This window comes from Perca flavescens, chromosome 5, assembly GCF_004354835.1.
Source record: "Perca flavescens isolate YP-PL-M2 chromosome 5, PFLA_1.0, whole genome shotgun sequence".
Taxonomy (NCBI): Eukaryota; Metazoa; Chordata; class Actinopteri; order Perciformes; family Percidae; genus Perca; species Perca flavescens.
In genome coordinates this window covers 29,575,420-29,590,617 of record NC_041335.1, presented here as the reverse complement: position 1 = coordinate 29,590,617, position 15,198 = coordinate 29,575,420, and the positions used below count along the sequence as shown (strand labels likewise).

General features: G+C 37.5%; 1 protein-coding gene across 1 annotated transcript; it reads left to right on the top strand.

Annotated features, from left to right (window-relative positions):
- The first annotated feature begins 4,443 nt into the window (after positions 1 to 4,443).
- On the top strand, positions 4,444 to 11,744 carry LOC114555819 (uncharacterized). Its single transcript, XM_028578532.1, has 6 exons — positions 4,444 to 4,578; positions 5,503 to 5,544; positions 7,024 to 8,072; positions 8,166 to 8,321; positions 10,341 to 10,430; positions 11,079 to 11,744. The coding sequence occupies exons 3-6, from the start codon at positions 7,038 to 7,040 to the stop codon at positions 11,394 to 11,396; spliced, it is 1,599 nt and encodes a 532-aa protein (XP_028434333.1). The 5' UTR covers positions 4,444 to 4,578; positions 5,503 to 5,544; positions 7,024 to 7,037; the 3' UTR covers positions 11,397 to 11,744.
- Positions 11,745 to 15,198: the final 3,454 nt, after the last annotated feature.

The window sequence follows — 15,198 nt, the reverse complement described above, 5'->3', positions numbered from 1 at the left end:
AATACTGTTACTAACCAGGATGTCACAATCCTCATCATCTACGCTGACTCCTAAACATGACAAAGCTTTTTTTTTTCTCGTTCTTTTTTAGCTGTCATGTCTTCACAGGAACAAAAAGCTTCTGAAATGAGCTCACTGACTCGCCTTTCTGTTGCCTTCACTATCTTTTAATGACTTTTGTGTGTGTACATTCCTGAATTATACACACACACACTCACACACACACCTATTTCAAAGGAAGGTTCATTTTGTAGATTTTCTCCCTCACCTGTTTTCAAATCATACTCTCGGTTAATTGTGTATTTGCGTGAATGCCTGTAAATCTTTGTTTATTTTATTTTCTCTTTTTTTTCTTTTTTTTTTTACATCTGAATAAGGTCGGTTATTGTAGTAAACAGAAAGACTTTTGTCATTAATTTAACTTGGGAACAGAGCGAAAAGAGCAACTTGAGTTTTGGGGAAAAAAACTAATTGTCTCTGGAATGCTCCAAGTTAAATACAAACAAACAGAGAAACAAGGTGTAAATACTGTTTTATAATTTCTGTCTTAATGAGTTTTGACGATGAAGAAAGTTATTAATAAAGCTGAGATATATTTCTCTATGGACCTTTGGAATCGATTTGATTTCCTCTCAGGACTTCTACACTTTTTAGATTTTTCTTTATATTCCACAACACTTGTTGTCACTGTCCAACTGATTTCAGGTTGAAAGAAAGGTATAAAGTTTATTTAGTGTTGGATTATTAGATGAGCCTTTATTGATCCCCTGAAGGGAAATTCAGCTGTTGCAGGATCACAAGGACAGAAATAAGTACGCCTACAGATAAATAGAGAAATTAAAATGAGAAGAATATAAAACTAAAATAAGAATAAAAGTAAAAAATATAAATTATATATGAGCAATTAGAGACAGAATCACAAGGTCAGCAGTCTAGTGTAGCAGCGTACCAGACTCCTATGGTTGTGTAAGGGTTTCAGACATTTTTGGGATGCTTTTATCATTGGTCTCATTTTAACTCGCCATTTTAATTTAACTTACTGTATAATTGATTGCTGTATCCAATTCTATTTTTGACTCTTATTACCTTTTACTGCCTTTCGACAACTGCCGTTTTAGCTAAGTGGAAGCTTGTGTACGTAGCTGCGTACGTATACGTGTTGACCACACCGATTTGGCTCGCGATACTACAAATCCCACTATGGCCATGCCAAGACCCGCATTGGTGTCTAATATTATTTGAAGCAGTCAGCTTTTCTATCATACAATCAGTAACATTAATGACACACGGTGATGAAATGTCCGCTCATTGTTTATTGCTGCCAGTAGGCCTACGTCAGGTTTGTAGTATGTGTGTAACACGTGGACTAGGTGTGGGTGTAGAAGTATGACTCAGCCGTTTTAGGAAGTGGTTTGGATATTGCACTTGAGAAATCCCAGAGACGCTGCTCCTGTCCTCTTACATCACTGGGAAATTTGTTTGTCAAACTGGTTTTGCAGGATGTTAGCGAGTCATCAACAAGTGATGCGGTGAGGGAAAAATATGAACAGAACAATTTAGTAGGCCTATTAATTACACCGGGATCTGATGAAACTTCCTTTTGTTTATGTATAGGCTAGTACAATGTAGAAACCTGCTGTTAGAAAGGTTTTAGCTTGGGGTTCATTAATTGGACATTTCTCATATTGTTCTTATTGTAGGCCTATTAAATTACATTCACCACAACTCCCTGAAAAGGCTCAGCAGAGGATTTAGGGTGCCAGGGAACCACCACGCCCTCCAGTGCTCCAGCTCAGCTCACCCACACCAACCTTTGTATCGAGCCATAGGATGCCAAAGGTTTTACTGTGATAGATATCCTTACAGTTACCCCAAATCGAACATTAATGTAGTCACAGATGACTGAAGGGATGTTGAGATCCAGTAGCAATACCTCCTTGTAAAAATATTCCTGCATTCATAATTTTACTTTCAGTACAAGTTTTACCAGTAAAATGTACATGAATTACCAAATGTTAAGTACTCAGACATCAGAATGGCCTCTGTCAAAGTGTTATATTATTGTATTATTAGATAACCAGAATTGAGTCATCCAAAATGTCTCACTTACCTCCTCTTTGTTCTGTGTCTTGGCTTCACGTCGCATGAAGTTCTTCAGGGAATGACAGACCAGTTCAATTTAGTTCATACGGAGCCCCCCTGGGCCTGGGGTCAGCTGAGAAAAAAAAACTAAACCGTGCGCACGGAATAAAAATCCGTTCCCTCGGTTTTATAAACTGTTTTATAAAAGTGAGCAAAGTTAGAAAGATATTCACAGATTCGAACTTCTGGAATCAATTACTCTATAGCGAAATGTTATTATATCACAAACGATGCATCTTTCCTAACGTAGTAAGGTTAACAACGAGCTACAAACTAATTTTCATCAAAACGGGTCGTCCTCCAACCTGGAGAAATAACATTGGTCTCTACCATATAGACTGTAGCCTATATTAGTAATAAGGTAGTGTCTCCAAACTTATTTTTTTAAAGTAAGTGCTGTAGTACAACTAGCAGGAGACAAGTTATAATTGAGGTAAGTTTGGAGACACTACCTTATTTAATCATTAAATTAATAAATATTTTTGTGTCGGTGTTGTAGTTTGTAGACGGTCCCTAAGCCCTCGTCTTACTGCCGTCTCACCGCCGGCTACTTGTAGAGACCAATGTTATTTCGCTATAGAGTAGCCTAATTGATCCCAGAAGTTCGAATCTGTGAATATCTTTCTAACTTTGCTCTCTTTTATAAAACCGAGGGCATGGATTATGAATCCGTGCTCGCAGTTTTTGAAACTGAGGGAACAGATTTTTATTCTGTGTGCACGGTTTAGTATTTCTTTTCTCAGCTGACCCCAGGGGTGCTCCGTGGGGTTCAGATCAGGCAACCTACAATAATTGGGCTCATGCTTGTGCATGTGTTCTTATTCTGTATACTCAGATGCTCATTGAATTCTATATACAGTATAGGTCACTTGTCATCTTGTCAAAAAATCCACAATATGACATGGAAAATTAGCCATAATAAGAAGATAAAAGACATGTAGGCTATTAAAAATATTTGCAGATTCTAAGAGGGTTAGATTTGTTGGGTTTGAACATTATCTAGGTAGGAATTTAAACTCTAACGTGTCCAGATTATTATTTAAATGATCATAATATAGTTTTTATTTTATTTTATTATTTTACGAGCGGTTTCATAGTTGAACGGATAATATTTTAAGTTTTGAATTGTGGAACGATGTGACAGTTATCTAGTCATGGTATCACTTTTTCATTTAAAGCCAACTCCCTTTCTCCCTCTAGATAACCCTCGCCCTCTAAACCCTCTTCTGCCGTACAGCCGTTACAGATACTGTCAGCGGGGCGGATGGTTAAGCCTATATTAAAGGATTTATTTCCGATACTTCCCTATATTTAATACTGTAGGTATTAAAACATTATAGGTTCAAATATTATAAATATTGTATTATAAACATTAATAGGTTCAAAGGAATTAGTTTAGATACTTCCCTATGGTTTTTAGATTATTTTTAGGGAGACACACACACCCCCGCACTCGCGGGTTCTCGCTACAGTGGAAACCCGATGACGAGACAAGAGGAACCGCACGGTTAAAGAGGAGGCCACCACTTCCCCTTTCGGGGTGTCGCCGCTCACACGGGTAAGCGGCAAAAAAGAAGATATAGGAAAAAAGGAAAGAAGGTCTTCTAAAAGAGCAAAAAAAGACTCACAAGGTTTTTTGGGTCACCTTGCTCAAGACGAACACGGGTGGTTTTATTATCTTTTGAAAAAGCAAAGAGTTAACAAATAAAATAAATGAAAAAATGAACAGAGTTCAATCACTCAAAAAATGCTCTAAGACACAGGAGGTCCCTACTCGTAGGGTATTGGTCAAAAGAGCAAAAAACGAGCCCAAGGGAGAGAGCGCTTTTTGGCAAAGCACCCATTTTTATATGTACATTTCTTGGGGTTCAACCCCCCATCACAGCGAGGTGTGTTTTATCACATTTGTTTCACCTTACATGGTAATACAGTCTTAAAGCAAGCATCAGGTTGGATATACGTAAAAACCATCTCATATGACGATATTTCCTTTATACATATGCATGGTGCTATAAAATGATTGTTTGGCCTTGTAAATATTACATTTATTACACAATTAAATTCTACTAGAAATTATCATTTCAGTGGTTTTACTTAAAAATGTTTAGCTTTATTTAATGTGTTACTTGGTATTTATATATAATTTTGTATCGTCATTTTTATATGTAAATTTATATGTAAAAACACCAAGTAATATTTACTTAACTATTGTGTTGAATGTATTACCTGCCAAAATCAATTGAAATTTACTTGCAACTGGGAGCCAGTTTGGCAAGCTCCGTTGGTGACGTCAGAGAAGATTTTGCGCACGTTACTTCACCTAACACACCAACAGGTCAGGACCGGTCAGGACGAGGACAGCAACTTTTGAGCAGAAAGGACAGTTTGGGAATTCATAAGCCATTTTGAAGTGAAAATTTGTGGATGTGGAGCCACGTGAGTATGTTTATATGACTGTTTAACATTTCATGTCCCCGTTTGTTTGTCAGCTTAAGTCAGTGTTTTGGTATCGAAAACGTAGTTGAGCAGTTTAGCCAGCTAACAATGCTAGCTTGTTATCATGCTAGCGAACTTGGCACGGTTTCGTGCACGTGGCACACATCACTACTCTTTGTTGCAGAAATAATATGTCTTTAAGTTTCTTAATTGGAGCTTCATATTCGCCTTTTTGAATGTAAAATATGGCACTGGTGTAACGCTACCGTTAAGTTGTTTTCTTTTGGGAGATGGTGGGGGGCAGTCCGCGCTCCGGCTGGACAAATCACACACTCCCGCATTTATACAGGGGATTGGTAAACCACAGGTAGCTAAGTGGTATAATCATTTTTCAAATCTGTTGAAATGCTTCTACTTAACTGAACCACAGTACCGCTATATTTCCATGAGCAGTGCGTCACGAAGCGAGGTTCGCTTGTTCGGTGTATTTATTATTTATTTTTTGTTGGATATTGTTCTTAATACAGTTTGAGATGCGCGCTTGTTGGTATCTATGGAAACACGACAGAGTCAGTGTCTTTTATTTGTCACCTCGACAAAAAAAATCAACACATGTAACAGCCTGCTAGGTGTATTTGGTGTACAGATGCATATGGGAATGTCTACTTGGATGTGGTTATTGGTCATTAATGACAGTTAAGTAAGCTGACTAAGTAATCAACCAATAATTTTACCTTACTAATTATAAAAAATGCTGTATTCAGTCTGGCTATGTATATTAGATGAAGTATCAGTACTATGTTTAGTTTGCTCAATTAATTACCCAATCTTTAATTATCTATAAGCCTGATTAGATTATTTCTGAGATTGCTGATGTGCCTAGCTAAGAAAATAAAGCATGATTCATATTTTATTTCTCAACAGACATCAATAGTACCGGACTTGATGTGTATGTCAGTATTGAAGGTATGTCGACTGTTTATGTGCTGTTTTTATTTTTTTCATTTATGCAAAAAATTTGCAAAATAATAGGGCTGCACAATTAATCGAATTTTAATCACGATCACGATTTTGGCTTCCCACGATCAAATTTGTGTGATCGAGCGATATTTAAAATGCGTCATAGAACGCTCATTATCAAAGTTTTTGCAAAGCCACTCCAGCGCTCCATAAACCACTCTCTGATCACGTGCCTCTGTGAGCCAATCAGAGTTGTTCCCTGCACCGCGCAGCTTAGTTTCTAGATGTAGACAGTCACAGAGGACAGAGGAGTAACGGGAGGAAACTTCCACAACAGGTAGCAGTCGGACATTATAAGCCGGTCACAATGTTTACCAGTTTACCAGTAAACACAACATTATGTCCCGTATGTTTTGTTTTTCAGACAACAGCAGTGACTATAGTGCCAGATGGTGTCTGTTAGCTCATAGCTTTAGCAGCAGACTGTTGGACGTCCCGTTGTTGGAAATACAGTCAGACTACACCGTTTAGCTGTCAGCATTTTAGCTGTGTTTAATCCAGTTACTACTGTGGCTAACAGTGGGCTAACGTTACCTGCTGTGTAACGTGTTATTAGTGTTTACTAGCATGACATGCAGCAATTTTTATGTTGCCCCTAACGTGGGTTTCGTAGCATCAGAGCGCAACGCAGACATGTAAGTGGCAGTGTAATGAGCCAATGAAATCCGCGTTGCTATTTCGTCAGGTAGATACCTTACGGCAAACCTGCATGTATGGAAAGCGGTCGCACAACAGCTGAAATGGCATACTCATTCACAGTATCCTTCAATAAAGGAGGAATGTAGCACAATATGGATGTAAAAGCAGTTATAATTGGCCTATGTGACAATAAAATTTGTTTTGGTTAAATCAACAAATAATCGTGATAATTAATCGTGATCTCAATATTGATCAAAATAATCGTGATAATCATTTTGGACATAATCGTGCAGCCCTACAAAATAATTACAGTAATACAAAATAATAAATGGACTTAACTCTAGATGTTAAATGACCTACTTGCAGACTAAATGAACACCGTTTTTGTGAATGGCTCTGAGCCTGATGTTTGTGTGCTTTTTAGGCACCAACTATGCAGCTGGAATGTTGGTGTGTTATGGTTCTACTGCAGGATTGCCTGACTTTGCAGAAGTGTTACAGATAATGATGATTTGTGACAAACCAGTTTTTGTAGTCAAACTACAAAACGCATGGTACAATGAGCACTTCAGGAGCTACGAGTTGGACAACACAGGCAATGTGCAATTACTTGAGCAAAGAGATCTTGCAGATTTTTATCCCTTGGCTGTTTACACTTTGGCAGGAAGACGACTAGCTACCTTGAAGCACCACATTTGCCTCTCCTATTAACATGCTACTGATAAAGTATTGCTGCAATGTTTGTATTCAAGTTGAGTTACACTTCATTACTAATTCCCGATACAGCTTCTTCTCTTGAGATGGGTACCCCAGCAAAGCTGCGGATAATTTTTGAAGATGATGACATCCGCAAACTGGTTCTACCTTCAGGCATCCCCAGTACACTTCAGGACCTTGTTTGTGTTATTCAAGAGACATTTCATATTCCGGGGGAGTTTACTGTGATGTATCAAGACATGGATTTTGGTGGCCAGTTTTTAACTTTGAGCTGCATTGATGAAGTTGAAGACAAAGGAACACTAAGGATTGTAAAAACTCAACCAGTTCTCTTAACTCTCAGTTCTGTGGAGGGATCCGACATTGACTCTCCTCTACCAGAACAATCTCCTAATAGTTCTCTTCACTCTGGCCACTCATCTACATCTCAGGACACCATCCTACTCTCCTCTGATGAAAGCGGAACATCTAGTTGGTCTCAGCCGTGGCCAGCTAAGTTTCAGATACCTACCTTTTCTTATGATGTAGACCTTTTGCTGGAGGCAGGAAATCAGGCCTTCCAAAAGGATGGCACCCTGTTAAACAATCCAAGACAGACAAGTAGCATACTTGAGAAATTAGCAGAGGCAATATTTTGCTATACAGCATACCCAACTGGTATCCAGGTCTTAGCTGTGGTAGAAGCCTTGGTACAAAAATACCCGTGCCTAAAAAAACCAGGTTCTTTTAATGGCTTATATGGATGGCAGCAGAGGATGAAATATAAAATGGGCAATTGCCGGGCAAAATTAAGAGGTTGTCAACTTGCCTGTCCAGAGCTTGAGGTGAACTCACTGAAAAGACAGAAGTCAGATGAAATGGGCTTACCCAAAGGCATCAAAAGGCCTAAGAAAGCTGAAGTGAACTTTCTACCACCACTGCCATTTGGGGAGACAGAGGCCACTTTAGAAAAGGAGAGAGAACACTTGCTAATGGAAATAAAGAAGAAAAACAATGAGAAGATAATTCGTGAGAAAATGGAGAGGTTTTTCCCATATCGAAGACTAGAAGTTGTCAAGCATTGCCCTGCAGTCCAAAACTTCATGGAAAGATGGCCTGCTCTGTTCTGTGAATCTCAGGTAAATACAGAACAATAAATACATAATCATATGATAATAATTTTTGCACCACAGGATATAACACATTTTTAAGTTGTTGTTTTTTTGTTTCAGATCAAAGAGGAGTTCAGAAGGATCACAACAATTCTCCTAGAGCAAACCTTTCTGTCTAAACTGGACTTCTACACCCCCAAACTCCTGGAGATATTTGGGACAAAGGGTGGGGTTGCAGGCACAAAAATGAGACCCATGCTGAATTCACTCAGTCAGGTAAAGTGTAAATTTCATACAGTTGCAGTCAACTTGTGTAGGGCTTTTATTTACTGAGAATAGGAAATATGAGCCTTGTCTAAAAAAGTCAGTCACTCATTAAAATGTGACTGTCCCATGGTCCACCTTAACTTAACCACTTGAGGGACTAATAAAGTTATGTTTTCCAAGAAATAAAAGACTTCAACTCAGGTGGTGCTGGGCAAAACTCTGAGGAGCGGCTTGTCACTAAATTGAGGATAGCTGGAAGTCTCTTTTATATAGACCTTAGTGGTCCCCTAATACTGTATCTGAAGTCTCTTTTATATAGACCTTAGTGGTCCCCTAATACTGTATCTGAAGTCTCTTTTATATAGACCTTAGTGGTCCCCTAATACTGTATCTGAAGTCTCTTTTATATAGACCTTAGTGGTCCCCTAATACTGTATCTGAAGTCTCTTTTATATAGACCTTAGTGGTCCCCTAATACTGTATCTGAAGTCTCTTTTATATAGACCTTAGTGGTCCCCTAATACTGTATCTGAAGTCTCTTTTATATAGACCTTAGTGGTCCCCTAATACTGTATCTGAAGTCTCTTTTATATAGACCTTAGTGGTCCCCTAATACTGTATCTGAAGTCTCTTTTATATAGACCTTAGTGGTCCCCTAATACTGTATCTGAAGTCTCTTTTATATAGACCTTAGTGGTCCCCTAATACTGTATCTGAAGTCTCTTTTATATAGACCTTAGTGGTCCCCTAATACTGTATCTGAAGTCTCTTTTATATAGACCTTAGTGGTCCCCTAATACTGTATCTGAAGTCTCTTTTATATAGACCTTAGTGGTCCCCTAATACTGTATCTGAAGTCTCTTTTATATAGACCTTAGTGGTCCCCTAATACTGTATCTGAAGTCTCTTTTATATAGATCTCAGTGGTCCCCTAATACTGTATCTGAAGTCTCTTTTATATAGACCTTTAGTGGTCTATATGAAAAGAGAAAGGGGAGGTAACCTTGCTCCTAATGACCTCATAAGGAGAAGATTCCTGATTGGTCCATCTGAGCTTTCATTTTCTCAAAGGCAGAGCAGGATACCCAGGGCTTGGTTTACACCTATCACCATTTCTGTGCTGCTAGACTCACAACTAGGGTTGGGCATCGAGAACCAATTCCTACTTGGAATCGTTTAAAAAATTACGATTTCATCGGAATCGTTTCTTCATTGGAATCGTTTAAGAGGATTTGGTTTCAAATCTGATCATGGGTTCCAAATTTAACATGCGCAAGTTTTGGTTTCCGAAGTGGCCAGGCGCTTGTTGTGTTGCAGCCATGGAGCACAGTAAGCGGTGCTCTAGTGTGGCTTTATTTTACATACTGACTGAGTGTGTGAAACTCCGCCACAGAAACCAGAAATGTATCTTAGCATAGTTTTTTTTTGTCTGTAACGCTCTTACATTACGTACACAAATTGAAGTTATTTCTTAAAGGAGTTTGCCATTTGTTAAACGCATCTTAGTTTAAAAATCATGCTAAAATACTTTTTTCAAAGGTCCTTGATGCTTAAACCTGGCGGAATGAATTTAGGTCTGGCAGATTATGCCGCTGCTCTTTTAAAGAGGTGGGGCCGTGGACAAACATGTGACACATACCGGAATTGACTGAGTTGCAGCACCTCGCCCTTCTAAATTTTCTCTGGTGACTATTCATACTGTATACGTGGCTTATGTTAACAATTTTCATTTTTGTGCTGGTTTCTAGTTTTAACCATTTGTGAGGTGGCTATTACATTTCTTGACAAGCTGCATTTTATTCGTCCTTTTTTGTTAACTTTACATAGAGCAGCAGCACAGTTCCCTCTGTTGTACAGGATTAATAATGACATGACGTCAAAGTTTACATATCAAATGTTCATTTTGGAATAGATCAGAAAACGTATGCGTGGATACTGATAAATCAGTCTGGCTTTAATATACATGAGTGAGTTCACAGTTATGTAGTGTTCTCTTTATAACGTTCCACATGTCTCTGTGTTAAACAGCAACACGTGGAAAGCAGAAGGGATGCCATCATCCGCTGCCTGATGGAGTACCTTGGAGAGTCTGGAGAGGAACTCATCAAAGACTATCAGGTACATTTTGACAATTTGTTTTTGATACTTGATAAATGATTGTGTCCACACATGCGTTTGTTCTTCAGTTTAGTAATATAATCTTAATATTTGTAAATTAATATCTCTACTTGTAAGTAATTCATGCAACTATGTGGGGGGACAAATATGTTTATAGGACTAGCAAAGTTTAGGCTAACAAATGTTAGGGCATTACATTCATTCAATTATTTCAGCATTTAATTATTTTAAATCATTAAAATTAAATTTTTCATTAGAATAGAAGATTTAAGCCTGTCAAACCCAAAGCCGATGTTATTTCTGCTACACTGAATACAGTATGCTTATTTGTTTTTATTTCATGCTTGGAACAAAGCAGATATTGTATTAACCAAGCTGCCTTCATACTTAATCATACTTCAACCAATAAATAATAAATTCCCTACATAATAACTTGTCTATATCTGTGTAGAAAGAAGTTATCATTATAATCCATATTATTCAACATTAAACTAATTCGGAGCTTATTTCTGGTGCATCATATGTAGACTGCATTAAATTGGCACTTACTTACTTACTAACCCTGTGCATCACCATATTCAGGAACTTTAAAAAAAAAACATATTCTACATATGTTCCATCTAAGCACAGATTCACATGTTTTGACAGGATGTTAGCAGAGAAGCTATCAAAGAGGAGTATGCTGGGCATGTCATGAAGATCTTTGTCCTCCGTGAAAGTTCAGCAGAGGAGGACCACACACCTGCAGATGTGTCCATCATCATCGAGGGAACTGAGGTGCTTGATGATTGCAGATATGTGGCAAAGGCTTGCCTTCTGCTCATGGGCTTTGTCTATGCAATGAACTTAAGTTACCCACCAAAGATGAAATACAGATTCAAAGTGTTTCAGAAGCTCTTTCTGGAGCTGGATGTCCTGAAGATCTCTCCCAAAGTACAGTCTCTACGCAACAAACTTCTAAGATGACTGAATTTGCGCATGTTTCTGACCTTACTGTATTGTTTAACCTGCAGTTCATAATTATGGTGTTTAGCAGAGCAAAATGGTTTTAGAAGCAGCTATCCATCTCAAGTTAACCACTTGTTAATTCATTGATATGCATTATTACTGTTGAAGCATGTTTTCCAAGAGCCGTGTATGTATATTGTTATACAGTCCCTCCAGCAAAACGCGATTATGCGATCGCATAATTCGATGCATAATCAGTCAAAGTCTGCAACTTAACTGCCAATTTTAGATGTTTTATCTCAGTGTACTGTGTTGGAGTGATTGTAAGCTGTTGCTTTAATCTTTGCACCAGTGTAGTAAACACAATAAAAGTGCTGTTATTTAAAAGTATCTGTTTCATGTTTTGTAGCCTTATCTTAGGACCTTTTAAGTTGATTTTATATAAATATCCCTAAAGTATAAAAAACTGAAAAGCTAATAACTGTTACATTAGTTTTGCTATTAGATGCAAAGGGGGTCAAATGTGGAGTAATATTTACTTAGAAAAAGCTAGGCAACAATTTCCACACGTATATTGTCAGTAAATTGTATTTACAATTTTTAATTTAATATAATTAATAGTTTCTATCTAAAGCACTTAAGCAAAATTTACTTGCAATTTTCTGTATACGTGACATTTTAATTACTATTCCTTAGTAAGTTTTACTAGTTTTTCACTAAATGTTACACACTATTCCTTAGTAAGTTTTACTAGTTTTTCACTAAATGTTACACACTATTCCTTTATAAGTTTTCAAAAAGCAAAAATATTTCAAAAAGCAGGAAAATAATTTTTAATTGTTTTTTGGATTTTCACATACTGTCGTTCAACAGAATCAGATCCTAGAAATCTAATCCAGGGGTCTAATAGATCCTAGATAATGTTCCCCTAATCCACATGAGTAGCCCTCAGGCCTGTTCTAAAAATGAAAATTTAGTTCTAATCCAACAAATCTATAACTCTTACAATCTGCAAAAATGTTTAATACATGTCTAATATCTTTCTAACAGGGTATTAGATTATATGGTGTACTAATCCAAGGGACATATGAGGGGGTCGGAGGTACATTCTCTATCTTGTAAGGAGGCCTTGGCTGAAAGAAAATTGACAATCTCAGAGTTAGATTGTACTGTTCAAACTTGTTTCCAAAGAGAGGTGAAACCGCCACAGGAGAGTGCTTGGTTGGGGTAATTGATTTTTTTTTTCTTTACTAGACATTTGTTAATTAGTTTTTTGTTTTTTTCCATTGATGATTCTGTTTTATTTTTTTAAGGCGGAGAGGGGGGCTAACAATTAGCCTATTGTGGCTAATATTCCATGTCATATTGTGGGTTTTTTGTCAAGAGGACAAGTGACCAATAAGTAGAATTGAATGAGCAGCTGAGTATACAGAATAAGAACACATGCACAAACATGAGCCCAATTATTGTAGGCCGCCTGATCTGAATTAAATTGAACTGGTCTGGTATGCCCTAAATGACTTGTGTGACGTGAAGCCAAGCCACAAAACAAAGAGGAACTCATTGATGCAAGTGAGACATTTTGGATTACTCAATTTTACCAGAGATGCCTGCAACAACTATACCATAGTTTCCTTGTACATACATTGCAAATACATATTGCAAACACTGCACTGGATGATACAGATTGCCCAAACAAAGGCACACAGTGATATATTGTGACTAATACTGATAAATAATATTTGTGGTACTCACCATTATGATTATAGGTGGGTACTGGTGCTATATATATATATATATATATATATATATATATATAGATAATACAGAAGTTATTGACCACAGCATGAGTTAACAGGAAATGTGCAATCATTATTAATGAAAAATTAAGTGCAATAGGAGGGGGAGGATGTGTTGTGGGTTCCCTTCTGTTCTGTGATTGTGAGAAAAAGTATAGGGGTATTGTGTGAGGTTTTTAGATGTTCATTGAAGCATTGGATGAGATAATGTATGATTATGTTTCTATGTAGGTTAACTGTATGTTTATTGTGTGTTTATGTGGGATGTGTCGCCATTTCGTTTCTCTCGAATGCCCAAGATGAATTTCTCCTATAGGAGACCATAAAGGCTTATCTTATCTTATCTTACATTTACCCTGTTCTGAAGATTTAGTGTTATTGTACTGTATGATTATAGTAGTGTACGTTTGTAATTTACTTAGAGTAGTTATCACTGTAAAAAGAACGGTAACACTTTACAATAAGGTACACAAAAAAATAGGTAGTTAATGATTAGTTACTGTTTTTGAAAGAGTAACGCATGATTAGTTACTGTTTTCAGGATGGTAGTTACTGTTTTTCAGAAGGGTAGTAACTGAAAGAGTAACTACCCTTCTGAAAAACAGTAACTAATCATTCGTTACTCTTTCAAAAACAGTAACTAATCATTAACTACCTATTTTTTTGTGTACCTTATTGTAAAGTGTTACCAAAAGAACACATGCACAAGTAGGTTGCCTAATCTGAACACAACTGTCTGTCATTCCCTTAAGGACTTTGTGTGACGTGAAGCCAAGTCACAAAACAAAGAGGAACTCATTGATACAAGTGAGACATTTTGGATGACCAAATTTACCAGAGAGGCCTGCAACAACTATGCCCATCAACAACTTGAACAAATTGATACCGCAGGTCATTGCGCTGAATGGAGGTGATACTTGAAAGCTTTAGTGCGTAACTTTTTTCATATTAATGAACGCGCCTTACATTCAAGCCATTGCCAAATTAGTTGATACAAAGCTAATTAAGACTATCAACTTCACACAACTGTCTCTGTATTTCTCCGCATGGCTGTGTTTAGAAATTGTTGTCATTTGGCGACTTTCTCCCGCAGATACTCGAGTGATGATAATGACCTCTTCTGAAGAGTCCATCATGTTTTTTTAATCCTCCGTGTCCTCCTTGGCTACTAGCAACTATAAAACTTAAGAAATTATGCACTATAGCTTGAAAGTAGTACAATTGGGCGGAGTTCCCTAATTTGTATTGTAGAAGAAAATGAATGACCTAATAGTTTTAGTCTCATCTTAATTTCTCTTTCTTGTTCACTGAGTAAGTACCTGCTCTTTTACCTGATCAACAAACTTTTAGTGCTTCCTGATTTAATTACGTCTATCTGCCTTTTCTCTAGCTTAGTGTTAAGAGGACGCATTTCACTATGGCCACTGAGTGAGACCTGTTTTTTTTGGAGCCCAGGTTGGCTCCAACTGAGATTCACTAATTTAACTAATTAACTAATCAAAGCACTTTTGATAAGTTGGAGCAGACAGTATTGAGCCTGTGCAAATCTACTCAGACAGACTTGTGAGTTGAATGTCTTCTCAGCTTTTGTTTATTCTGTTGTTTCCTGTAACCTTGTATAAAAACCCTGGCCAGAAAGTCCTTCAGGTCAAAGAGAATATTACCTCTTCTTGTGAACTTCTGTCTCCACTGCGCAGTGAATAAAACTCATCTGAACCAGCCGCAGAATTGGACCTGAGAGAACTTTTGCTTCCACAGTATATACATTGCAAATACATATTGTTCTGAAGATTGACTGTGTTCATGTACTGTATGGTTAGCCTATCTGTAATTTACTTTGAATATTTATCACTGTTAAAAGAACACATTTTGTATCGATCACACGTCAACCTAGTGAACACAGGAGCTGCACGACTGTTGCCAGCATCAAAAACTACAATATAAACCTCTGTATGGGCTACTGTTCAGGAGTTCATGCAGTGTTTTAAACCCACGCTCCCGGGCCAACATCATGCCCTGCT

Coding starts and splice junctions, on each gene's coding strand:
- LOC114555819 (XM_028578532.1), top strand. CDS start 7,038: ATGGGTACCCCAGCAAAGCTGCGGATAATTTTTGAAGATGATGACATC. Junction 8,322..10,340: donor TGCTGAATTCACTCAGTCAG/GTAAAGTGTAAA, acceptor TGTGTTAAACAG/CAACACGTGGAAAGCAGAAG. Junction 10,431..11,078: donor AACTCATCAAAGACTATCAG/GTACATTTTGAC, acceptor ATGTTTTGACAG/GATGTTAGCAGAGAAGCTAT.